Below are 26,546 nucleotides of genomic sequence, written 5' to 3' on the forward strand. Positions count from 1 at the left end.
CGTGAGGGCTGTGAAGTGGTGACCCGGTCGCACTCCTAAAGAGGGCTCTGTCCGAAATGCTGGACCATTGAGGGGATGGTTGATTGAACGTGCTCACAGAATCGGTCCCTGGACCGCAGACTAGTTACCTTCATTTGAAAGTCATAAGTTACTTTACAATATTACACCCTGTGTAGAGTAATGTATTACACTACTTAAGAGAAACTTTAATCAAAATGACCTCAGAAGAACAACGAGGCATAACAAAGTGGAAGAGGGCAATGCCATTTCATAGCCAAGTACAGAAGCTCCAGTTCATCAAAGTTCATTTCAAAACCATTGGCGATATTGTATATCCTAATGAAGGCTCTCCTCTGGAGGGCAGGTCTGACCCATTCAAGCATTCACATACAGTGGTTACCACTTTATATCAAAATCCTCTGCTTATATAAACAATACCATGATGATATAGAACGATTTAACAACCTAAAGCTTTTAAAATAAACAAATAGCCTTTGACACAGTGACAATCAGGCAGACAAAGGATCAAAGTCTGATAAATCATGAGAGAGGGATTAATAGGCTATTTGTGTGCCTGTCATATGAAACACAATAGACATAGGCAGAGGTTTGCACAACAAATGGATTGACATGTGAGTCAGTCACTATGACGAGCGCAGATTAATACACCAGAGCTGCTGGTTCCCAGTGTGCTGGTCAGCTAGAACACTATCAGAGAGAGTTGTGTATAAAAAGGGGATGGTGTGTCGGTGTTGCTCCACTGTTGTAGGGGATGTGAATGGGAAAACATCCAATATGCTAACACACATTTGATGGCATCAACCACATGTGTCGATCAGTGGGATGAGGAAAAAAACAAACTGCTTTCAAGTAGCCTTAGGACGCGCAAGCGGAACAGGATATGCTGTAGGCATTCTGGATATGTGAATGTGAACACACTGAACATGCTAACACACAGTACAGCATCACCCATGTGTCCCGATCGCTGACACTCCTCAATAATGAAGTCAATAATAACATGACAATACACAAAAAACTTAGGCGGATATTTTTTCAAGTGACACACTAGCAGAAGTGGCACCTTATGGATCAGTGTGGATGAATGAAAAATTAAAACAATGAACACATCATTTCGGGTGATAAGGCATTATGTGACATTGTAAATGTAATAATATTACCCACAATCCTGCTGGTTATGTGTTTTATTTCTTACTATCCACATGACCAAAATCTTTTCAGCTTTTCATCCTCTAGAGTTGACTTCATGTTGAAAGCCCACAACTTCAGACACCTTGTCACACCCAACACTGGAAATAACCTTTTGGAGTATTCTCTTAATCCCAAGCGGCAATCTGGGGGCAAATAAAAGAAGCCAACCTACAAGTGCCAAAAACTGCAGTTCATCAAATGGCCACTTGAGGGTGGCTACAAAAGCGAGTCAATCCCAATGCATCCCCAGGTTAAAATACTGAACTTTACAGCAGAAATAAACATGTTTGCAGCCTGGTACAAAAACAGTTTTGATCTCTATAACTAAGTTCCCCTTTCATGACAACCGTACAGGGGTTGAATTTTTATCTAAGTCACTCGTCTATGTAATTATAGGCACGGCCACTTTGAGTGCCCTCTGTTGACTGGTCCCTACTATGGTGACAACTTTGGTTAGGTAGGCTAATATAAGCATGTTGTAACCTCAGATTCACTGAGTATAGAGGTAGCTCTAGCTGTTGCTATTTCAGTGTGTTTTAGTTTATGTAGGTTAATTCTAACGTTTTAGTCGCCTAAAAAAGTCTTGCATTTGGTTGTACTAGACCCTCTAAGGAGTCTGATATTCACTTTCTCTGGTGAGCGTATTTTGTTTTAAGTTTTTTAAGCCTACTTGTTGCTAGCAGAAATTAGCATTAGCACTATAACATTTAACCATAGCTGTAAATGCACTGTGCTAACTAACCTAGGGTAGGGTTATGTCTACCCTCTTGTCCAAATACACTTCTGGCTTCAAAAAACCAAGATGATGATGACTGAAAAAACAAACACAAGACAAGACAAAATGACTCCACAAACCAATGGGAGACATCATGTTGTCTAAATCCGTTATTTAACACAGTCTATATTTAATCCCTAAAAGGTGCTGTCCACACACAGCTGGACAAAACATTTATTGCAGGTAACAACATAATACAACCCAAATGTAAATGCAATTATGCAAAATATCAAAAACATGTCAGCACTGCTCTGGCTCTGACTCACCCCAGCAAAAAGAAACCAAACATAACTTTCTCTACTGTAATATTTACTGCGAATGCAAAGCTATTAGTGGACTGAATTAGATTTGTACAGGTGTTTGTGATATTGAGTTATAGTGTTTAATCATCTTGTCTTGTACCACAGGCCCCCCATGGCAATTCCTGTGTTGTTCCATTAGAATGCTGACAACAAAATCCAGAGAGGTTTGTAACAAAAAAACTACACTGGATTTTACCTTCCAAATGCTTATTTAATGGCCTCCAAGCTGTACAACTGGCACCGCGAACTGTGTTTAGAAGAGATATCAAAGTGGTGTACTTCACAATGCAGTCGGTCCTCTGAGGTTAAGTACAACAGCAGTGCAGCAAACATACAGAAACGCACAAGAGCTATGGTGCCTTTATGTTAAAGGAATTTGTACTATTCAAATGAATAACAACTGATACAGATTAATGCCTTAAGAAAAGAAGTGCCAGTGCTGGCTCAGCATCTGTCCACTTTGACCAGTTACACAGCGGTCAGAGAAGCAGTAACAACTAGAAGTGTGCAAACATCCATAATTATACATTTTTTGATATTTGGAACGACCACAATTATGCAAGCTGGTATTCTCATTTAAAGTGATCACAAACGGAACAATTACCGCAGCAACTGGAGTCTTTGCCTCCGTATGTCGACTGCATACACACAATGTAGCACCTTACACACCAAATTATGTGAATACATACAAAAACCTGTTTGTAACATCTTCAGAATGGCTTTGAAATGCTTTTGAGAGACATTCAATAGCTGAAGATAAGCATTCCAAACAGCTTGAGAGAAGCTCTGCAAAGCGGAGTGGGGTGAGGTTTAATCCTGAGGCTGCTGGTGGTTGATTGAGTGCACAGCTCAAAGAGAGACAGCCAAGTGGACATGGAGGGGTTTTTTTCTAAACCGTTTCAGCCCTCTGTGGAGTTGGTGTGAAACTGTGTGTACACAGACGAACAAATGTTGTTGTATGGGATCAAGAACCAGAGCTCCTTTTCAAGTGAAATGCACACAGCCAGAATTAAACATCACAACTAAAGTTGTCAGTTTGTGCAGAGGATTTTGCTATGTACAAAAGTTGAATATTAGCATCGTCATGTTAAAGACAGGACATTCAATTTGCTTTGATAACTTTCTGGAAGTAACAAAAAGTGACTTAGGTGTTGTTTGTCCTTTCAAATAGCTAATGTGGCTACAAGGTGAGAATGCAACCACAGTACCAGTATTACTGTATATAGACTTTTTTAAACAGTCAGATACACATGGGAATTTTTCCGCGACTCCAATTTACACGTCCTCTAAAGGATGCTACTGCTAGGATCACCAGGATGAGTTTAAAAACACTCTGGACTTCTGAAATTTGAAACTAAAGAGCAAGTGTGCAGGATTTATGGGGATATATTGGCAAGAAAAGAATAGAATATAAAAGTATCTTTAGTGTAAAATGAGGCGGCAGAAGCTCAGTCCATAGAGACATGGGTTGGGAACTGGAAAGTTGCCAGCTCAAGTCCCCATCCAGACCAAACAACAAAGTACCAGTTCGCCTCCTGGTTTCTTGGAGCGCCTGTCCATGGGTAGTGTGTGTATGTGTGTATTTCGGGTCTGTGTGTATACGATAACAGAGTGAAAAAAATTGTATCTCCCCTCAGGGATTAATAAAGTGCTCCTTCTTCTTCTTAATCACCCAAAAATAAGAATCGTCCTTTCGTGACCTTCGAATGAGACATTTATATCTACACAGGGAGCAGGTCCTCATCTATGGAGATCGCCATGTTGCACAGAACGGAAAAAACAAACGCTGGCTCTAGATGAAACTGCTTTGTTCGTTTGTTTTGGAGAGGAAGAGACCTCTGCGAATAATTCAGCTCCTGTTAAAATCATCCTGAACAATGAACACTGAAGAAATTGCAACCAGGGGTCTGATTTATAAAACAGTGCGTAGGATCCATACCAAATATGTACTTAAAGACAAAAGCCGAAAATGGTGTGCGCCACAAAAAAATATTAGACAGTTTCTACAATCAGGCTTCCACCTCTCCATCTGCATCGCCAATTTCCTGTCTCCAATATGTTTGTAATCATGGGTCAAAGTTTCTCCCATCAAGTCTGTTTCTATATATCACAAGTTTTGCATGGGAAGTGGTGTACACCTCTTTCAGACCTCATTTTGTGCGTACGCAGTGTTTAAAAATGTGACCCCAGGGGAGGTTTAGCTGGTTGCAATATGCAATCCTCACCACTAGATGTCACTAAATCCCCCTACATGTTACACACTGGAGCTTTAAAACCAGCAGGTTCACTGCACTTGCAATATGATTGAGAAAACATGACTGCAGCTTTGAGTAACATGAGCATTTGTGTTAATATAAGAGAAGACAGTGGCACTTCTGAAAAATAATAAAATGCAATTAGTAAAACTGCCTGTTGTGTGTACGCTGTTAAAACTTTTCCATCTGGCAAACTCAACTGAAGTGTGAAAAAGTTAATAAGTGCTGCTTGAACTTCTCTGATTTTTGAGAAGTCAAATAAACAACGTGATCTACAAAACTTCAAGTCGTCCTTCATTATTTAAGCTTTAATAACTAAGGAACACACTTCATCAGCACAATGCACCATTAAAAAAAAAAAAAAAAGTCTTGACACACAAAGGACTCATACAATTGGAGGAGCTGTTGCTATGGTTACCTGCACAAGTTAGCAAAAGAGAGCGTGGTCGAGTGAATGAGTGAGAGGGAGAGAGAGAGACAAATGTGCATAGAGTACTGTTTATAGTTTGTGAATATATGCATCTATAATCACACAGCAGTAAAGACTCAAAAGAGACAACAGTCATTGTCACGCACAATAAACTTGTCTCGTTATGGTCAATCTCTGTAGGTACTATTATATGCACATGCTTTTGCTCGCACACACACACACACACACACACATCTCACATACACTGTTGAGCTTCATGAAGCCATGGTGAGTAATGCACTACTACTGTATGTTTGTAGGAAATCAGTAAGACAACATTTTGATCTATATACTGCACTTCAGAGGGATAACAGAGAACCACATGCAGCGTGTGTTTATGGCACCGTCTTATATTCCTACAGATGAGAGTCAGATCAGGCAGGAGAGAGAGAGGAAGAAAAAAGGTCCGTACGGCATGCCTTGACAGGAATGTCCACTATAGAAGTGTATGTGTGTGTGTTTACGTGTGTGTGTGTGTGTGTGCACTTGCTGCTTTTACCTGAGGCAGCCTGTAGCGTTGCGCAGCACCTGCGAGGTATGAAGATGGAGCTTGCGGTCGTCATGGTGATTGGGGGAGGAGTCCCAGTTAGAGTGGGGTATGATGACGCTGTTGGTGAGGACGGCCAGGGCGTCCTGGATGATCGGCATCTTCAGAGCGTCACATGACGACAGGTTCCATAGCACGCCTGCACACACACACACACACACACACACACACACACACAAGCAGAGGGAAACACATCATTAACAAAGAAGTTTATTTTTGCATTATTTGCATAGTAATTAAAAAAGAGTGTTCTGGAGAAAACAAAGTAATTAATGGCAAATTGAACTGCACCTGTCTGTTAAACTGCAATAATGAAATATATGAATGTAATCAAGATTGTTGATTTTCTGTTTGCAGACAAGGGAAATCTTTTTTTTCCCATATAGTCCTCAGAAGGAATAAAATCAAGCTTTGTTTACTCTGTGCAAAACACATGAGGAGACCAAAAACAGCAACAACAACAAAAAAACCCAAAACAACACAAAGTAACTACCAAAGATTACTAATTCAGAATCTGAATATGAAAGAATGTGTATAACATAAATGTATTTTGTGTAAATGTAACCTGTTTTACCCAGACTCTAGGTACTAGACAGCATTTTGTTTTTCACTGTTAGTTCGGTTGTAACACCATCCACTATTCCTGCTTCTGGGGATAGTAACTGCAAAGAACTTACAGTGGTACTCTTTGATAACTCTGGATAGCTACCGGGGAAAAGTAAAGCGCTGTCCTCCAATAAATCGAGCCTTGGGAGATCGTACCCGACGGCAGACAGAATTGCATAGTAAAAGCTTATAGGGAACCAAGGAAATGCAGATGGTGTCATTATTCTATAGCCATTACGTTGTGCAATCAACATTAACTTGAGAATGATAAATTAAAGCAGAAGACTTGTCTTTTCCCACTTTAAGGTCAAACATTTAGCCGAATAAAGACACAAAACGTCTCTCTTTATGGCGTGATTTATGCCTTTTTAACAATCTTTCTATTAGTGCTCCTGTCGAGTCTCAGAGCACAGCTAAGTGAGGACAGCACTCTTCTCCACTTTGGTTTTTCACCTTTCTGTTCCCTCCTTCAGCTCTCCACATGTCATTCATGAGCACATACTTTATGAAAGTTTAAAGCAAATGGTTCCATTAACCTCTCAGTGATGACACAGGAAATACATTTGGTTCCATTTTGTGAGGTCAGCGCTGTTTAAGTCAGTCCTTCTGATTTTAGGTTTAAGAAACCCAAACAACCCAAACCTCTTTTTTCCCCGTCTGTATAATGACACTCATCTCAGACCTTTCAGCTGAACTGGAACATCACAAATGAAGAGTGGCGGCACCTCAGGAATCGGAACGCGGGACAAAATTACTCCTCATTTTTATCACTTTTTAAAACGCCACCCACTCTTTTCTTCTGGAATCCGACTCTACAATCTACCTGATACTTGTGATATTCGAGGAAATTAATTAGTTTGTCGGTCCAGGCGGAAAGCCAACTGTCCAAGCGGTGCATCATTTATCACCCACTGTGTGGTGGAGAACACACGCGCACACATATATACACAAATAGACCCTGAGCATATGCAGAGATATGCGGACCGCGATACACATCCGCGAGTTGGCAGAAAAACTTGCAAGTTTGTATGTACACAAGGATACTTTCACTCACCTGCAAGGGCAAACATAGTGTACACACAGAGTCAAATGCATGCTACTGTAACACTTAATCACATACAGTATGGGAACACACACACACACACACATTTTCCTTCTTCTTGTCAGATGGAATACCAGATGCCTCTTCGCAGACGGGTGACAGCACTAGCCTTGTTGGTCAGCTGTGACACACTCATGGACATGTGAACCACACACACACACACTCACACATGCTTCATCAGCATTCTCGCATACTACATATGTTAATTAGTCCCTGCTGCTTGCACTGGTCACTCCTGCCGAGCGAGCCACAGATACAAAAGCAGATAAAGTAACAAACAATAAGATAGAAATGTGTGAAACAGAGGGTGACAGAGATGAAAGAGACAGAAATAGAAAACTAATGAGAGGGGAAAAGAGCTGGAGGAGCTGAGTGATGGTTCGGGGAGACAGCAACAGATTGAGACAACGGAGGGGAGGTGCAACATGTTTTTTTTTTAATATGACAAAACTATAAAAAGCTGCGGTGTTAAAGGTCGCCATCTCTCACATATTGGGTGTCAGGCTCCAGATGTCGCAGGTCCCAGATGACAGATGTCATTCATTTACGCAGTTACTACACAAATAGAATATGGTCACAAGTGTGCGCTCTGATGTAAGCAATGGACCGTGTTCCCAGAGGCTGTCAGCCGGCTGAGAGATGTCCTGTTCATTCAACAATACAATGTGCACAATCTAATTTCTTGTTAGATGTGAATGTAAATGAAACATAAGGGTGGCAGAGAAGTGCAAAGCAGTAATTATAATACCCTTTTACACAGCCTTCTTCTGGCGTATGTCCCTAGACCTTTTGTTTCGTTGAGACAAGCCAGTCCAGTGTTTCATCATCCAGGTCAATTAGAATACGATCCCCATTCGGTGGCTAGTATTTGGGGCAGCTGGGTTCCACAGTTTGTAGTGGATCCCCACATTCATGTCTCAGGGGGAGATGAATACAGCCTCCACGTGGCCTCCCCTGCAAGTAGCTAAAAAGTAGTTGCAAGGTTGCATGCTCTTGAAGTGAAACCAATGTCTTCAAAGCGTTCACAGACCACAGCCTAAGCTCAACATGGAAGGCTTCACCATCGCCAAGACCAACATCCTTGAGCAAAAATAGCCACCCAAAACAACGTCACTGCGATCCTGTTGCAGGAGACCCACATGGAAAATGAGATATGCCTCATCTTTAAGGCAGCATCAGCGGCCCGTTCTCATTCGAAACTCGTCAAATACCTCCACTTTGCCAGTGATTTCGGCGCCAGACATCAATGCAAAAAGGTACCCTCTGTGGCGGTATGATATGCAGCTGGGCTGGACTGCGTCAGTTTTAAACACCTTTGGTAACAACGTAATATTAGGAGCTGGAAAGTCCCTATAAGGTTGCGGGGAGGGGAGGTGGATAGGTCAAGCAAACCTCGAACTTTCGGGAACTGCCCATTGGTCCAACATCCCATTGTTCCCACCATATTGAACCCATTGTTCCGAAGTCCGTTCTGAAATCATCATGATGCCCTGTGGTTAAGGTCTGGTTAGGTTTAGGCACAAAAACCACTTGGTTAGGGTCAGGAAAGGATCATGGTGTGGGTTAAAATGAAAAAGAAAGTGACAAACACATTAGCTGTGAGCCTGCTCCGCCTCAAGCCTTTCACAGCTGACCCAGAGCCAGTCGCGGCGCACCATCAAGGCAGAAATACGCCCGCTGGGAGCCGTTCAGCACCGCGGACCGTCGGACTGATGGGATGTCGGACCAATGGGCTGTCGGACCAATGACATGGACCCAGACTTTCACGAGGCCGCTGTTTGCTTCCCCTGTGAATATTAACCCATTGGGCCCGAACGACGCATAGTGTGTCCAAATTCACACCCGTTCTTCTCTGTGGATTTTCTCCGCGAACAGCGGAACTGTAGCTTTCCGACAAGGCCAAGCACTTGTTGGTAACCCAATGTTTTCACAGTGAAGAAAAAAATTGATAAATTTACAATAAAATGATGTATAACAGAGCTTTCATACAGCTTTGCACACACACCACTCTTGGATGGATTACTCGACTTTCTTTACAATCCATTATACAGATCTTGTTAACAGTCACTTCATATAGTGAGGAATATCGTATCTTACAACGTCTCAGGCTTGCGTGTGTTTCTCCTTGTCTATCCACATTTGTAGTCCAGCTTTCAAGATGCAAATATCTCCATATTGTCCAGTTGACACTCACCAAACTTTGTATGACAAGACAAGCGCACTTCACCTTTGCACACCCAGACAACTGCAGCCTAATTATGCATGCATGACAGGGCCGTAGTCACCATATACATTGAGGGGGACACATGCCCCCCCACCAATGCCCAAAATGTCTCCCCAATATATAACTGAAACTGAAAAACAAATATTATCTTGGAGGACATCATTGCACTTGCTTGACTATTTTTCTATGATCTTAGGTGTAAATATTGTATGTTTCTTTCAGATAAAACACATTTTTGACTTGTGAATGAGTCAATGGAATTTCTTGCAATAATGAAAAAATACTGGCAATCATGTCCGCCTGGCACAAACCACATGTTTTGGACAGCTGTGAAGTGACAGAATGTCCCAGCATCATGGTTCTTATATTGCCAGATTCCAGAGAGTCTCCCCTCTTCATATATGGCCAAATATGTCAACTTCCAACTTGCTATGGTGAGATACATGTAAAAATGTAAGAATTTAGTCACACAGTTTTTTTCATTGATATAAAAATGAATATAAAATACAGGCACATAGAAGGACATGTAATGATGGCAAATCTGGTTAGCCCAGATTGTCCTGAAAAAAACAAGATATAGCATGTGTATGTAGCCTTTATAATGACTGTGATATGAGCTTAAAGGTAAAGGCAGTAAAAATGCCCCAAAAAGGCCTAGGGCCCATAGGGTTAAGCCAAACCATGATGTTTTTACCTAGCGCATCATATGTAGGCATGAAAGTCCATTGACTAAGTGGCGATATTTGCTGAGCTGGGATGAGAACACATCAGCAGCGGAGGTAACAGCGGTGACTTGTCTGTATAAAGGGGACAGTCATCAGGACGGGACCATGGATGGAACAGGTGTGAAGTTTTAATGATATGTTATGTGTGTGACCCACCGCAAGAAGATTTAAAAAGCAGCTGGAAGCAGTTAGCAGCTAACTTCACGAGATAAAACAGCAGTTGAAAATGTCCACAAACTGGGGAGACAATGGAATTCAGAAGCTCCTTACCCTTCAGAGCTTGGTGAGATCAGCAGACACATAATGAGAACAGTAAATGATTGTTTCTGCCATGCCACTGTTGTTGTTTAGAAAGTGCTACTGACACACGTTATATGTCACACTAGAGGGTGATTTTGTGTTACATGCTGCGCCCATCACACCGCTTTTTACTTCCAGGATGCCAGTATTCTATTTAAAATCACACACTGGAGCAGCACAATGCAGCTGTTGTTTGGTTCTGTGTAAAAATGTGAAGGCAGGGTAAAGAATGGACTTCGTAGTGCCCTTACAGCACGATCTCCGTGTAAAAAGGTCTATAGATACTGTGATCTGAAACCGCAGCAATACTGCACTTGAGCAAGACACTCTATTCAATAGCTAAACCTGACCTGTGACCTCTCTGTGTAAAAGGGCAAGTAAAAAGTTTATAAAGAGTTTCAAAAACATAAAAACCCTGAGGCATAAACTGAATATAATTGTACTCAATCTGTGTCAGGCATATAGGAGAACCAAGAGAAGATGTATTCAGCTAAAAAGATGGAGCTGGAGAAAAGGCCAAGGCTAGGTTGTGTCACAACAATCGATGTGAATTAAGCCTCACTTCACCGAAAACTCTGCACATAAACCGCCGTGGAAACGCTGGGTGTTGACTAGCAGCCAGTTTTGCGTCGCCAACAGCAACATGTCAGTCATAATGACAATCTGCGAATGACAGACAAAGGGATGGGAGGAAAATCAGGCCAAGAAAAAGGCAGGGGAGGAGAAAACAATGAGAAAGAGGGAATAACATCAAACAATGATGTTACAGAGGGAGGAACAAAAGGTGACAAAACAAGATGGGGGATGACAGCCATTGACAGACTGATGGCAAAAAAAAACAATGCAATGTAAACACGCAAAAAGGTTAATTCTTAATTACTGTTGTTCTCAATTAAATGTGTAATTATTCAAGACACGGCCATTTTTTATAGGTAACTAGCTGAACACAGAGAGGAGACTGAAATGTAGGAAAAAATCTGACTTACTAAAACTCAGCAAGAAAAAGAGACGAAATGTGAGAGTGAGAAAAGTTGAAAAGAGAGAAAAGAAAGTGTGAAAGAGGGCGACAGTGTGCGTGCGTGTGTGTGTGTGTGTGTATAAAAGAGAGAGAGAGAGTGAGAGGACAAGAAGAGGAGGGTGATAATAAGGCGATGACCTTGTATGCTGTTTGGCAGCAATCAAGTGCTCACACTCAGGCTGTGTGTGTGTGTGTGTGTGTGTGTGTGTGTGTGTGTGTGTGTGTGGGAGCATAGCAACATTTGCCTTCACTTTCACTAATCAGCCTCTTGTTTCACATCTCGAGTCTCTCTCTCAATCTCTCTCCTCTCATGGGCTCTTTTCAAACCAAGGTAAAAGCTCACACACATGTCCACACACACGTGCGCACACACACACGGATACACTCGGCAGCACACATATTGGGCAAAACACTCCACTTATAAACCTAAGCGCCTTCAAACATCTCTTTCTATCTGTCTCTCTGTTTCTCTCTTGCTTCCTGCGTCGGTTTATTTCTCAAGTGGCGAGTGTTGTCAGTGTGTGATTGCAATCATGTTAAAACAGTGCTGTCTCCGATGACAAGAACCTGTCTGCTGGCGTGCAAAGAGAGGCGCTCAGCTCCCTTTCTTTGGCTTCTCTAGCCAAAACACATACAAGAATAGGAACACACGCACACACACGGCACACACGAGGCAGGGCTCATGATGTTAATTTTTTTGCAGACAGCCATGGAGACAAAGATTGAGCAGAAGGAGGAAACACAGAGGGAGAGACTCCTCAGTGTTTTCTGGGGCAAGGACATTGTGTCTGCCACTGTGTAACATTGGCCAAACTCAAGGCTGACACACACACACGCACACACACACACACACACACACACACACACCTGCCTGCTCTAGAAACATAGATCTGTAATGCTTCACTAAGCCCAGTGTCCTTATGAGTATAACATCAGGTGACCAACAGACAATGACATCAAGCTGGAGCCTGTGAGTGTGTGTGTGTGTGTGTGTGTGTGTGTGTGTGTGTGTGTGCGCTTCCTTCCTCCTCTCCCTGTCTTTATCTCTTTCTCCCTCCCTCTCCTGCGACCGGTTCCCCTCCGATGCTTGACGGACAGTTTCCTTGGAGCTGGGTGGTTTGGGGAAATGGGGAGATGATTGCATGAATTCATGAATAAATGAGAGTGTGACTTGTACGGGGGGAGTGAGGCCTGTTAGGCCTCAAGTGGCAATGTTTTATTAAACAGCCTTCATCTGTGCGACTCGATGTGAATTAGTTATCCGCCGGGTCAGAACCTGGTGATGAGTAAAGCCAAAGATGACAAATTACACGGCTAATGTGTCTGCAAAAATCTCTCAACGATTTTTTTTTTTTTTTAAAGAAATATTGATTTTCTATAGCATTATAGGTTACAGCATGTTAGCAATTGCTGACTTGACCCGAGGGTCGTGCGACTCTCCATCCCACAGTAGGTTTGTGGAAAACATTTGTCAGCACTCGGTTAAGTCCTGTATTGTGGGTAAATTGTCACTGCTTATACTGCCGGTTTCATTCCCACCAGGGCCTCCCACTGTGAAAATGCTTCAGAGACATTTCTGCAGGACACTAACAGTTTTATAGCATAGTAGCAGCAGCACAAAAAAAAAAAATCATCCTGGTGAAGGCATCCTGTGTCCCCACAGGAATCAGCGTAATGACTGTGATGGAACTCAGTCCTCGAGCCTTTCTGAGAAAAGGTTACGAGCTCTGGCTTGAATTAAAATGGCTATAGAAAATACAATAACAGTAGTGGGGACATGGAGATTTGGACGTCTACACAGAGCAGGGATTCGTGCCTTGAAGTAACAGCAGGCAAGATGAAGAATTATCCAGTAAACGAAGGCAGCAGTGCTATTTTACTGTGTTGGTTTGTTGCAAACATCATCAGCTTGCATAAGCAGAAAAGAGTTGGTCTCCTCTGTATACACCTGTTTTCTCTTTGCGATGCCTTAAAGACTTAACTCCCCACTTTCATTCTACACTTCTGTGCAGTGCGTTGAATATCAATCAGCACTTTAGCCAAAATGTAAATTTGTCTCCAGTTTCAAAAATAGTAAACAGTTACATTTTAAGAGTTGCCTGCACAAACGTTTCCTCAGCAGCTGCTTCTCAGGCCAACAAGAATTTCAGAGCAGGCAGAAGCAGCTGCAGCAGCAGAGTTATGCCATGGTCCACTGCCTCAAGGTGAGCCCATGAGTAAGGATAGCATCTCCTATTGACACCCAAAGCCTCTGCATCGACCACACTTTGACTGACAGGCCCGGAAGCCTTGACTTCGTCCTATCTACCTCACGCTGAGACCCAGGAAGCCAATAAAGCTCGTCTATATTTAAACTTCAGAACCGACAGGGAGATAGGGTAAATTGTTGAGGGAAGGTTTTTCCGGTCACTGGAAAGAAAAAAAAAAACCACATGCCCTGTCTCATTTCCCCAGACCTAAACAGACTCTTTAATCACAGAGAATAGAGAAGTGCCTTGACGAAGCTGACAACACAGAGGCAGTAATGAGGAGGCTGATTTGTTATGACTCTAGCACAACCACTTTTTTTTCAGTCCAGCAGTTGAAGATTGTGTCTATTGATGTCATTTGCGTATGCACCACTGCCCCTGATGAACCTCCCCAACTGCCATTTGCTTGCTTTCAAATCATTTAGCCACCAATTAGTAATGAAGGTCAAGCTCTGAGAGGAATGTAATTTGGTAATACATCCAATGCCTTCTTGCTATTATGCATATACCAACTGCAGAGGAGCTAACAGAGTATATTTTATGTGCATATACTGTATATATATATATATATGTATATGTCTTGGAACTGATGGCATTGTTGAGTTAATCAAGATGCAATTGAGGTCCCAGAATAACGTGTCAATTTTTTAAAAGTGCACTAATCATTCAGCTATTTTCTCCCTTTGACGTAACCTCACCTCTGGTCACATTATTTCAGCAGCTTCCTGCTACAGCAGTGATGAAAATAATAGAAACACCACTATGCTTTAAGAGGCTTATACCATCACTTGAACTACTTGTTAGCTCAATTTGCGAGTCAAAAGAAAGTGCTGATTTAAAAGAACTTAAATTTAGTCAAGTTATTATATTCTACATGTGGCTTACAGGTGACTACAACATAAAAGTGACAGTAACCAGCATAAACTGACATGTTTTGAACAGACACATTATAAATACTAAAAAAAGTGACATTTGTATTTTGGAACATAAACCAGCAAACCCAAGTGCAACTACAAACTGCTCAGTCCAGCACAAGGCATAAGGAAATGTGGGCGTTGCTACAGTAATAATGAGGAAAAACTCCCACTAGCCACTAGGCTAATGTATACAATGCAAAATGCCATATGCTTGTGCTAATAATGCTAGCATGTTGTATTTGTAGGGAAAATGTGTCCAGCAAAAGACAAGTGTTTTGTCTGTGAATCTTGCAAGTTATCATGAAGCCAATTTGTGTTCTTGTGTTTGAAATTGTCTCTATGAAGTCATGTTTAATATGTGTTTTAGGTATGTTGTGAATTAATCAAACTTTACAGCACTTACATTTCAGCTGCAGAGCAACACAAGCCCTTTTTAGATAGGAACTGTGCAAATTTGCAGGAAAGCCCAATCAGTCTTCTTTCAGCATTGGCAGTAAAAAAAAAAAAAAAAAAAATCAGGGAGTGCGGTAAAATGCCGCCTGCCTTTGTTCATACAGAATGTGCCTTTTTCGGGGCAATGGGGGGCGTGAGCAAGCGACAAAACGTGTGGCTCAGTGTGTGACGTAAACAGTGACGTGGGAGGGAAGCTGTGGCGATTCCCTTGTAAATCGGCCCGTACTTCACCGTCCTTGTCATCTGACGGTTAATGGCCTCTTTGTTTGCGAGGACAAGGAGGGCGCGCAATTTCTTGTCTTCCCAGTTGCTCATCTTTACAGTGTCTGTCAGGTTTGCGTTTCCCTCTTGCTACTAGCTGCTCGCTAATTCCTGCTATCAGCTGTTTCCTGTTTATCCACCGCCAGTGGCTTGCACGTGCTGCGTCATCAACAGCTCCTCCCACAAGTCTTCAACAGCCCCTCCCGTTCGGAAGGGCGCCTCGTCTGTTTAAACTAAAAGGGTTCTGCCAATGTGACTACCCTACGAGGTGGAAAATTGGGCACCTCAGATCAACTTGCCAATCCGGCTCTGTGTGTCTAAACGCTCGCAGCTGGCCGGCAAAACGGCCCAACATTCGCGGAAAATCTGGCAGTGTAAAAGGGGCTACAGACACACCAACGTGCAAGTATATTATGTATTAAGGGGATGTCCTCAGGTTGGCATGTTGTGACCACTCATACGCCTGATTGTTGGGGGAACAATAGTGTCATGTAAAGAGGACCTGTATGAATCAGAGTAAGCAACTAAAGTGGAACTCCCAGTGCAAAACCTGTCACATTAACTGAGGATCACTGGACGTCAATGAGTAATCAAAGTCATAAATTATATGTAGTAACTGCAGTTTCTCAACTGGAACAGTGTAATCCTTTAAAATAAATAAATAAACAACAAAAAGTATGTCACAGAATAAGCACTCTGCAGTTGTCTCCTACCTCTAAGCAAGTCACGGTTTTAAGACCACACTCCTGTAGCAGTGCAGCACTAATTTGACAGAAATAAATCTAAAAGTCAAAATAATAAAGTAAATTTATTTGCATTCATTTGATTCTCAATCGAGACATTCTGGTAAGAACCGCCTCACCTTGTGGACTTCAAAACTGTTTTGAAATGCAAAGTAATGGAAAAAATGTGAATAATTGCAATTAACCATTGAAATTCAGCATACAATTGAAATTAAAAACATTAATAGTTTGACAGCCCTTACACATATATACACGAGCACTGTTGCACTGTGTATCAGCACGGCTGTGATTCGGTCGTAGGCGTGAGGCTACAGGCCTTCACAATGGTATTGATCATATTCATTATTTTATAAGTAGTTGACTCACACATGAAACTGCTTTAAGAGCCGCCCAATGAGGCCAAGACACTAAGGCTGTCAAAAGTATTGATGTTAATATTTTTGCGTTTGGCTGAGTGAAGATTGTCCCTCGCTGCGGGGAGAGGAGAGAGGGCTTCCCCAGATGTCGGCCTCTTTACCCGGTCCCTCTCCTCCACACTTTGACTTATTTTATCCTACTTGGTTCTATTTCTCCCTCTCTGGGAGCCTGGGCTCACCGCGCAGCAGCCCACCACATCCATCCACCCCTCCCTCCTTTGCGGCCCCGCACATATACCCCCGAGGCTCGGCTCTCTCTCACCGCACAGCAGCCCTCCACATCCCTCCCTCACCGCCCTGCACATATACTCCCGAGCCTCGGCGCCGCTCCTTGACCAACTAACCTAAATACTGTAAACACACTACTAACTGTAACCCTACGCTAAAATACACTATGCTAACAATACAATTCGACAAATTACTAGCTATTCTCTGCTCTACTACTCTCTCTGCTCTGATCCAACCTACTCGCTATCAGTTTGATAACTGCGGACAGAATGGTTTTATAGTAAGGGGAGGAGTAAAGGGAGGAGGGCAGGCTTTAGCGTGGACGGTTAGTGACATCATTCGCCCCGAAAAAGAGTCATTCGCCCCCAGTGTAATGTAATGTATATTCAAATGTAGTAACCAGGTTTCAAGCTGTAGAGGGCACTCCAAACCACATTTTTAAAATAAAATGTAGATTTTCAACAGTTTGCACTAAACTGTCAAGATTTTGAGCAGGATCAGTCAGTAACACTACTATACAACCAGAAACAATGATTATCAGCTGAAAAAAATGGTTTTAGGGTTTAGTTACTCTTTAAGTTTAGCATAGTTATTGGTCATTTTCTGAGGTTCACTTGAGTCCGTGCCAATAAAATGGAAAATAATCTGATCACATAAGCATTGTGTTACCATGCACAAATTCTTGGCAAAACGTACGCACTTAATTAAAAGTGTGATGTGCAGCATAAAGCGAAATTTCAAGACATTGTTCTCATTGTCTCTGTTTCCAACAAAAACACTTAAAACACACACCTAATTGAATTACCGAGTAATTACACAAGAGTTTCAAGTGGTGAATTAGGGCTCCAGCAGGGTGTTCCACGAGGCAAATGAAGATAGACTTCAAAATATAGTCGTAGTGGCATGAAAGCAATTGAAATGTGGAGCTCAATGCTAAGTAGCAGAGTAAACAGACAACAGTGCATGACACTGATTCACTCAGCCAGCAGCAGGGGAGAGCCAGACAGAGAAGGGCAAAGACAGGAAGAGTCAGGGAGGGAGACAGCGAGAGAAAGAGGGGAGGTAGAATTTCACAGTGTGTGTGTGTGTGTGCGCGCAAGATGACTATTTATAAAAGTCAGAGCTCAAAATATGATGCAGTATGACTTGCGGTGCAATTTTATTCATACGTTAAACTGCTTACAGACCGCACACAAATACACTCACTCCATCTCCAAGCTGTGTTTTTAATCTCTTAGTCTCTCCTGTGCTGCGGTGATATTCTAAAAGGTGCCAGAATAATGTCCCGATAGGCGAAGTGTGTGGTGACTGCCATCAGCGACACATATGAGCTTATCGTCAACACTGAAATTCTTTATCTGGAGTAAAAAAACTTGCAGCAGGAGTCTGCACACAGAGGATGGTGGAAACCATTCCCCGATTTGCTGTTCATTCCTTCCTCTCCTCCTCATTCCCTTTCTTCTAATCATGATTTCCACCAGGAAAAGACCAGCTTGCTTCCTGATTCTGCTCCATCCACCTGATTGTCTCCAATTGCCCTTTCCTTTCAAGCTGTATTCCCTGCGTCCATTCCACCTGTTACAGCGGTGTCAATAACAGTGAAAAGCTCCATAAAATGGAACCACAACCTCCTTCCATCTTTCCTCACTCACATCCCACATCTTTTTGTCTCCACCATTCTCCAGCGGGCTGTTATCAGTATTTGAGGGGTCTGTAAAGTGAGAGGCAAAACTCCTCACTGGCTTGCTGGCTGTCATTGTTGTGATCCGACAGGTCCTCTTTCCCTCGGAGAGCAAGTGACCTATGGGGATGCGTCTGGGGATAGATGTTTGAGCGTGCGTGTGTGCGTGCGTGTCCTTGAAGATGAGCTTCGTCCCGCTGAGGGAAAAAAGGGGTCAGAAGTCAAATTGAACATGAGGGGGCCCCACCGACTTTATCTCAGTATTCTTTGTGTGCATGTGCCCGTGTGTTATGTGTGGGGCTCTGTGAGTGTCTGTTGAATCTATGGCTGTGTGTGCATGAGTGAATGAGTGTGATTGCACTTTATCTCTGGGAATGTCCAATCCTCTTGTATGAGCGTGAACATGTCTCTCTTATCTCAGAACTAACCTGGTGCAACAAGAGCGAAGAGAGAGAAACAATGGTGATACAAGTGTAGATACAGACAGTCCAGCTCAATGTGATGCAAGAAGGCCAGCATGCACACGGATAATGGAGGGAGAAGAAAGAAGTGAAAAGGAGAGCGAATGACATAAGAACATAAGTAGAGAAGAAAAGAAAAGTAGAAGAAATAAGAAAACAGACAAGAATCAGCTCTCTCATGTTCTCTTATGGGAGCCACTGTACAGGCTCTTAAAGGGGACCTATGATGCTCATTTCCAGGTTTATACTTGTATTTTGGGTTTCTACTAGAACGTGTTAACATGATTAAATGCTCAAATTTTTTTTTATTTGCTTCATATAGTGTTCCTGAATATACCTGTATTCACCCTCCATCTGAAATGCATCATTTTAGCACCTGTCTCTTTAAGTCCCCCCCTTGTGAAATTGCCCAGTCTGCTCAGAATGGTCAGCATTTTCAGGTCCTCTACATCTTGGCATCTCTGCACTGTCCTCGCAGCCAGGGAGGGACTGGAAAAGAGTATGGCGGCACTTTCTATCATGAAAAATTAATCATAAAAGCTTCTTAACACAGTGTTCCAGCAGTATTTTAAGATCAAAACTCGGCTAAACATCAGCAAACAAGATTAAAATGTCTTCTTGATGTTAGCTTGTTGCTACATGTAGCAGTGTACTTGCAGCTGGCGAATGAGCATATGTTGCAGCACTTTCTCCCGTTAAATATCACCAACAAAAGCTCAAGAATACAACGGGACATGTTCCTGCAGGAATATGATCCAAAATCAGGGAGAAATTAACAACATCAGCAAACACGATTAACACCTTTTCCTAACGTTAGCTTGATGCTACATGTAGCAGTGTACTTGCAGCTGGCGAACGAGCATGTGTTGCGGCACTTTCTCCCGTTAAATATCACCAACAAAAGCTCAAAAATACATGCGGTCATGTTCCAGCAGGAATATGATCTGAAATCAGGGAGAATTTAACAACATCAGCATACAAGATAACATGCTTCCCTAATGTTAGAACATAGCTACATGTAGCAGTGAACTAACAGCTAGGGAATGACTCTGCATTACGGCAATTTCTACCCTCAAAAATCACCAATAAAACCTTCTAAATACTACCGGACATGTTCCAGCGGAAATATGATCTGAAATCAGGGAGAAATTAACAACATCAGCAAACAAGAGAACATGCTTCCCTGATGTTAGCACGTAGGTACATGTAGCAGTGAACTTGCAACCAGGGAATGACTCTGCATAATGGCAATTTCTACCATCAAAAATCACCTATAAAAGCTTCTATACACAACCAGACATGTTCCAACATGAATATGATTCAAAAACTGAGAAAAAATGAACAACATCAGCAAACAAGATTTCATGTTTCTCTGACATTAGCATGTTGCTACATGTAGCACTGTAGGCTATGTAATACAGAAAGCTGCAGTAGTGTGCATAAACATCTGACACTGACAGAAAATAAGGAAATAATGGGTGTCTTTGAATATATATATATTTTTGCTAGGCTGCTAGCGTTCAGGTCCTCACATAGCACAGGTCACAGCTCACCCACTTTATTTCAATCATAGCAAACTCTTATTTCCACCACTTGTGTGTGAGTCGTCTGAGACACTCATTACTTGCTGAATTTCATTAATATCACAGACTTTAACCTTTACAGACTGAATCCTGTGACACATATGCCCAAACACAATCCATACACACATGCCCACACTGTGGTTCATCATTATTACCTGTCCTGAGGCTGTAGAACCAATGTCATGCTGGAAAATAACTGTAGCTGCACATTTAGATTACACGTATGCTTGAGGTGGTGTGTGTGTGTGTGTGTGTGTGTGTGTGTGTGTGTGTGTGAGTGAGAGTGTGTGAGAGCTACTGTGTGTCTGTAGAGAGTGGCTGGGTGCATGTGTTAGTGTTTGCTGCAGCACTAAAGGGCCTCTAGTAGAATATTAAATTCTTGGTGGGAGGCATATTGCAAAAAATATTTCAGGAGAAATGGAGCTCAAATTATATCAGCTTGTGTAATGTCTGCTTGCTTAGGTGGGTGTTAAAATTTAATCCATACATCTTTTGCCTACACAGATATTTGTGTGCATCTCCACAATTACCACTGAATATCTGAGCGTGTGCGCATGTGTGTGTCTCTAAGTTTGTGTGTGTGTGGGTGTGTGCCCTGGTGTATGTGTGTGTCTCCAGTGCACTGGCTAACTTTTACTGCTCATGCCCTCAAGGTTAAAACGAGATTGACTGGTGATTGTAAAACCTCACACTCACTGGTAGGGACTTGAATGCTAGGTGGACACACACACACACACACACACACACACACACACACACACATTTTTGTGATCGTATGCAGGCACCCACGCGAAAAAAAACAACCCACAGAGCCAAACTTATATTCCATTACAACTCAACTAGTTGAAAAGGGAGAACACATTGCAAAACACTTCTAAAGAGAAAGTATGCTTGAAGAAAAAAGTGTTGGCTTCCTTGCTGCCTCTTCTGCATTCTTTCCAGAAGTTATGCCTCAGAGTCCTATTAGTCTGCTGAGGAGAACTGTAATTGAATTTAAAATATCATTCAGGTGGAATGATAAATTGTTTGGCATCTGAAAAAGCTCAAGATGAACAGCCTTGGTTTCTGCAGAGTGAATAGTATCCTTTTGTGAAGAATATTCTTTCAGTGAAAGTTAAATGTAGAAATTTTCCAAAGAGAAGTAAAATCACTCGGCTAAAACAACTACTGGCGCTGTCAAGGCCACGCAGGCATCTACTATATTCACTGAGTAAGAAGTATGAGCACAATTAGATAAAAAAACAACAACAAAAAAATAGAATTACCACCTCGCAGTTGGATGCCTCGGTGCACCACTCAAGTTGTACTTACAGTTTGCATTAACATCAATGAAAACATGGATGCCTTCAAAGTGGGTACCCAAGATCAGTGTCACCGATTCAGTATCTGACCAAATGTCTCCCCCTTTGTTCCTGAGATATGACGTTGAGTAATGGCCAGAAATGTGTTTTTGCAGAACATTATGATGTCATGCCCAGTTCAGACCAATGATTCACAATGAGACTGTTTTAGAACGTTGCAGAGAAAAGTTGCAGCAGTGTGAACTGGCTGGTCTGAGCTTGTGTCAAGCCGGCTGATGGTGTCACCTGCAACCCCGCTGGTCAAATCGCCAGCTGCTGGTTTTCAAACGTAAGGCTGGTCACCTGTTTCTACAGCCAATCGTCTTGTAGTGAAGTTGCTGGTCCAGTCAAAAATTTCATCACTATTACAGATGCAGCTGTAGCCAGTATCTCACTCATTTACTGTATATTTTAAGAAGCTACAAATTATATTTAGCCACAAAATAAGCCTGAAAAGCTGCAAATCATAACAGAAGTACAGAGAGTTGTTGCATAGTGATGATACACCGTCTCATCTAGTTGCATTGGTGTGAACTGGCAGGTTTTTAGACCGTTGCAGAACTATGCATTGCAAGGAGTTGCTGTTTCAACTTGTCTTGGTGCAAATCTTTGGTCTAAACTGGGCTTCACAGTGAAGCTGACCTTTGGCCTTTTCGATATAAGACGTCATCACTTCGGAATTTTATCCCATTAAACATTTATGTGAAATTTTGTCATAATTACATATGAATTCTTGAGTTATGGTCGAAAACATATTTTGTGTGTGACCTTGACCTTTGACCACCCAACACTAATCAGTCAAAGTGGATGTTTGTGTCAAAATGGAAGAAATTCACTCAAGGTGTTCTTGAGATATTGCGCTCACAGGAACAAAATGGATGCAAGGTCACAGTGACCTTGACCTTTGACCATCACAATCTAATCAGTTCATCTTTGAGTCAAGGTGGATGTTCTTGCTAAATTTGAAAAAAAAATCCCTCAGGACATTCCTGAGTTATCGCATTCAAGAGAATGGTACAGACAGATGGACGGACAACCAGATAACATAACGCCTTCGGCTACGGCTATCACCAATGCAGAGGAACGAAAAGGAAAAAAAAAAAGTATTTTGTCATTTCTTTTTCTGTCTGAAACATTCTTGCAATGTGGTTATATGAACTTGCATAGATTTGGAGTAACTGTGTGTGCTAGCAGCCTGACTGATCCTCACATCTCCACATACCAGATTCTATCCACTTGTTCACATAAACATGGGCATTACACACACACACACACACACACACACACACACACACACCATTGTAACAGTTCCTGAGGCCACAGAAGCAGAGTCTTACTGGAGAATAACCGCAGCTACACTCTGACATACTCTTCATGCGAGGGAGGTGAGGTGTAAGTTTGTCACAGCTACAGTACCTGTGACCAGCTCTCTGATTTCCACATCCCCAGTCTTCCTCAGCAGACGGACCAAAGCAGGAATCCCCCCGCAGTTCTTCAGGGCCACTTTGTTCTCATCGTTGGCCTTGCCGTACACCAGGTTCCTCAGGGCTCCGCAGGCGCTGCGATGAACCTCGCTCATCCTGTGGTCCAGCAGGTCGACCAGCAGCTGGATGCCTCCCTGTCTGCGGATCTGAGGATCAAAGAAAGTGTATCAATGAAAAATGCACTTGTGCTTTCGGCTTAAATGAATTATATATAACAACAACATAAAAATCCATGGCAGGCTCACAGAGTACACACTCATGCACAAAGACTTCAAAAAATCTCCACCAGCAGAAAAATGTTGGTGGTCAACAGTCTATGCAGGTAGCTACTTGAGTGTGTACAGTACGGGTGTTTGTGTGTGTGTGGCTAACGGTGTCCGTCAATCAGATTAACTACCCGGTGTGTACTAATTAAAGATGCTATGACACAGCTAATGACTGTGCTTTCACAGGAAGACACTTAATTACACTGATGAGAAAAGGAAAAGCTTGCTGTGACACCAGCTTTGTTTATAATCTAACAAAATATGACAGTATTTTCTGCCTGTTTTTGTCTGCTGCGCTGTCTGTCTCTCGTCCTGCTGCCGATTACAGCCGGACCAACCCGTTACTACTGACACTTTTAGCTTCTGCTAACTGAAAAGGAAAATAGGTCGGAGGCACGACTGCTACTTTAAATAGACAACTGAGGTTCAATTGCTTTATGTAACACTACTGGGATATTTTTAATGTGCACCAAGAAAAATGGTGCAAACGTGTATGATTTACATGAAAGATGGTGATGGAGGATATAAAATCTAAACTTGAAAATGATGAGAGACTATTTCAGAGATCAGGAGTTTATTTTTAAGGCCAAAGAGGCATTTGTGGTCCCTCAACTACAAAACTTTAATAATAAAAAATAATAAATAATGCACGCACTAACGTTGCATCTTTTATTTCTATGCAATTTTTAGACGTTTTAGAATTCTTGGTCAAAAACCCTGTGACGTAGACATGCATATCATCAGTGCAGTCTCAAATGTGTTTGGGGGAGGAGAAGGACTTTGAATTGGATGTTGTGGGACAGGAAGCCAGTGGAGGTTTTGAAGGACAGGGGTGATGTGATCATGGGAACGGGAATGGGTGAGCAGATGGGCAGCAGAGTTCTGATGACTATCCTGTCGTCCCTCTACATAAAATCATGACCTGCATACCATCATAATCAAGATCAAAACACAACAGAATCGTCCAGCAGCATCAACATAATCAAAGCTTGACATGAACATAAAAATATGACCAGCATAACAGTACAATGTGAGTGTTTGTATCTGCTGACTGAGGGGAAACAGGCAGGGTTTGAGACTCCTATAGAAGACGGTGGGTGCCGTCAGACAGGAGCGATTTTGCCCTCTTTACCTCCTGACTGTTACACAGAACAGACAGGCTACCCTGCTGGACACCTGTTCTGTTGCTGCTTGTTTTCACTCTTTTAGCTGGTGCATTTTTGGATTTCATATTTAGACTGCCACACCAACAGATGAGGGAAAGTGTTACAACTGATTCAATGTAAGATTTGTAGATGAGACTCATCAGACTTTGTGAATTTCCGTAGGCAGAAAACTTGTTGTTGACCTCTCCTACAAGCCATTCCAGTGTCAAATTCAAACGTTGTCATTGATGATTGAACCAGGCTATTTATAGCTGATGACAGATTCCACCTCGAGACCCTCAATAATGGTGCTCTGCGTGGGAGGAGGGTAGCGTCTGAAGTCAAGCCGCATGTCTTTTTTTCTTGAGACACTGAGTTGAAGGAACGAGTTTTTGCACCATTTTACAAAATAATCCACCACAGGGCCATGACTTGATTCATCATCTGGAACTGTCTCATCTGCAAAGCTCAGGATATATCAGTTCTCAAACTAGGGTGGCTGTGGCTAAGAGGTAGAGCGGGTCGTCCATTAAACAGAAGATTGGCGGTTTGATCCTAAGTAGAACCTGCAGATGAAGAGAGCTCCCCTAACATAACAAATATACAAATATAAAGAAATTGTGAGTTGAGAATAATGCTTAAGTCTCGTCACATATCTGAAAAACATAACTTTTAAACCTTTTATAGCATATTCTATCCTCTACTCCTTCAGGAATACCTCCGACGTTTTTAATGCTGATCCAGATAATATTATTCAGCAGGTAAAATTGCAGACCATAAGATTTTACTATATAATTGTTAGATATAATCAAGGATTATGATACACTGTGGACTTAAAAGATTTCCTAAAAGGCTTCCATTAGCACAGGTAGTAAACTAGGAAGCCTGGTTCCAGACGTCTGCATCTTAGATTGTTCAGTGATTCAAACAGGAATGAGTGAAGCGAAACAAAACGGCAATGCACTGTGATTATCAGGCTCTAAAGTTAATGTTGCAGCCTGCAATTTCTGTGACTGTTTTTGCCAAATAGGTATAAAAGCAGATTTTGTAAACTTATTAAATAGTGGAGAAAGCCTCCTGTCTGGTATGACTCCCCAGAAAGTTCAACAAGGTTGTCAAGAAAGGTGCCCACACCCTTAATGGCAGACTCACCACTCCATATGAATATTGATCTCCACCAGGTGTAAGTTTGGAGGGGATTGTGCATTTGGTCATATGTCAGTGTGTGTGTGCATGTGTGAGTGTCTGTCTGCAGCTAATCCTGCAAACTACTGGACCAATCAGCCTAATATGTTGTGTGCACATCTATGACGATATGTTTAAAGACCTCTTGTGGTTGCAGTCACTCACAATTGTTAAACATTTTTTAGCCCCTTTTACACTGCCAGATTTTTGGCGAATGTTGGGTCGTTTTGCCGGCAAGCTGCGAGCATTTAGACACACAAAGCTGGATTGGCGAGTTGATCCGAGGTGCCCAATTTTCCGCCGCGTAGGGGTAAACTTATTGGTGGAACCTTTTTGGTTTAAAAAGAGCGAGGCGCCCTTCCGCCACGGGAGGGGCTGTTGATGACTTGTGGGAGGAGCTGTTGATGACGCCACATGTGCAACCCACTAGCGGTGGATAAACAGGAAACAGCTTATACAGCCTATTTTGTTTTTATACTGCCAATGCTGAAAAAAGACTGATGGGGCTTTCCTGCAAATTTGCACAATTCCTATTTAAAAAGGGCTATTGACTGTTTTATACCATCATGGACTGCTGACCACTCAATTTTCCTTTTCCTGTA

General features: G+C 42.2%; 1 protein-coding gene across 1 annotated transcript in view; it reads right to left on the reverse strand.

Annotated features, from left to right (window-relative positions):
- Positions 1–26,546, reverse strand: part of ctnnd2a (catenin (cadherin-associated protein), delta 2a) — a 363,618-nt gene that overhangs the window by 82,286 nt on the left and 254,786 nt on the right. Inside the window, exons 14-15 of the mRNA XM_050057274.1 lie at positions 23,281–23,494; positions 5,510–5,696 (exon numbers count right to left, since the gene is read on the reverse strand). Coding sequence (XP_049913231.1) covers positions 5,510–5,696; positions 23,281–23,494 — 401 coding nt within the window. The remainder of the gene's footprint in view (positions 1–5,509; positions 5,697–23,280; positions 23,495–26,546) is intronic.

This window comes from Epinephelus moara, chromosome 11 (assembly GCF_006386435.1).
Source record: "Epinephelus moara isolate mb chromosome 11, YSFRI_EMoa_1.0, whole genome shotgun sequence".
Lineage (NCBI taxonomy): Eukaryota > Metazoa > Chordata > Actinopteri > Perciformes > Serranidae > Epinephelus > Epinephelus moara.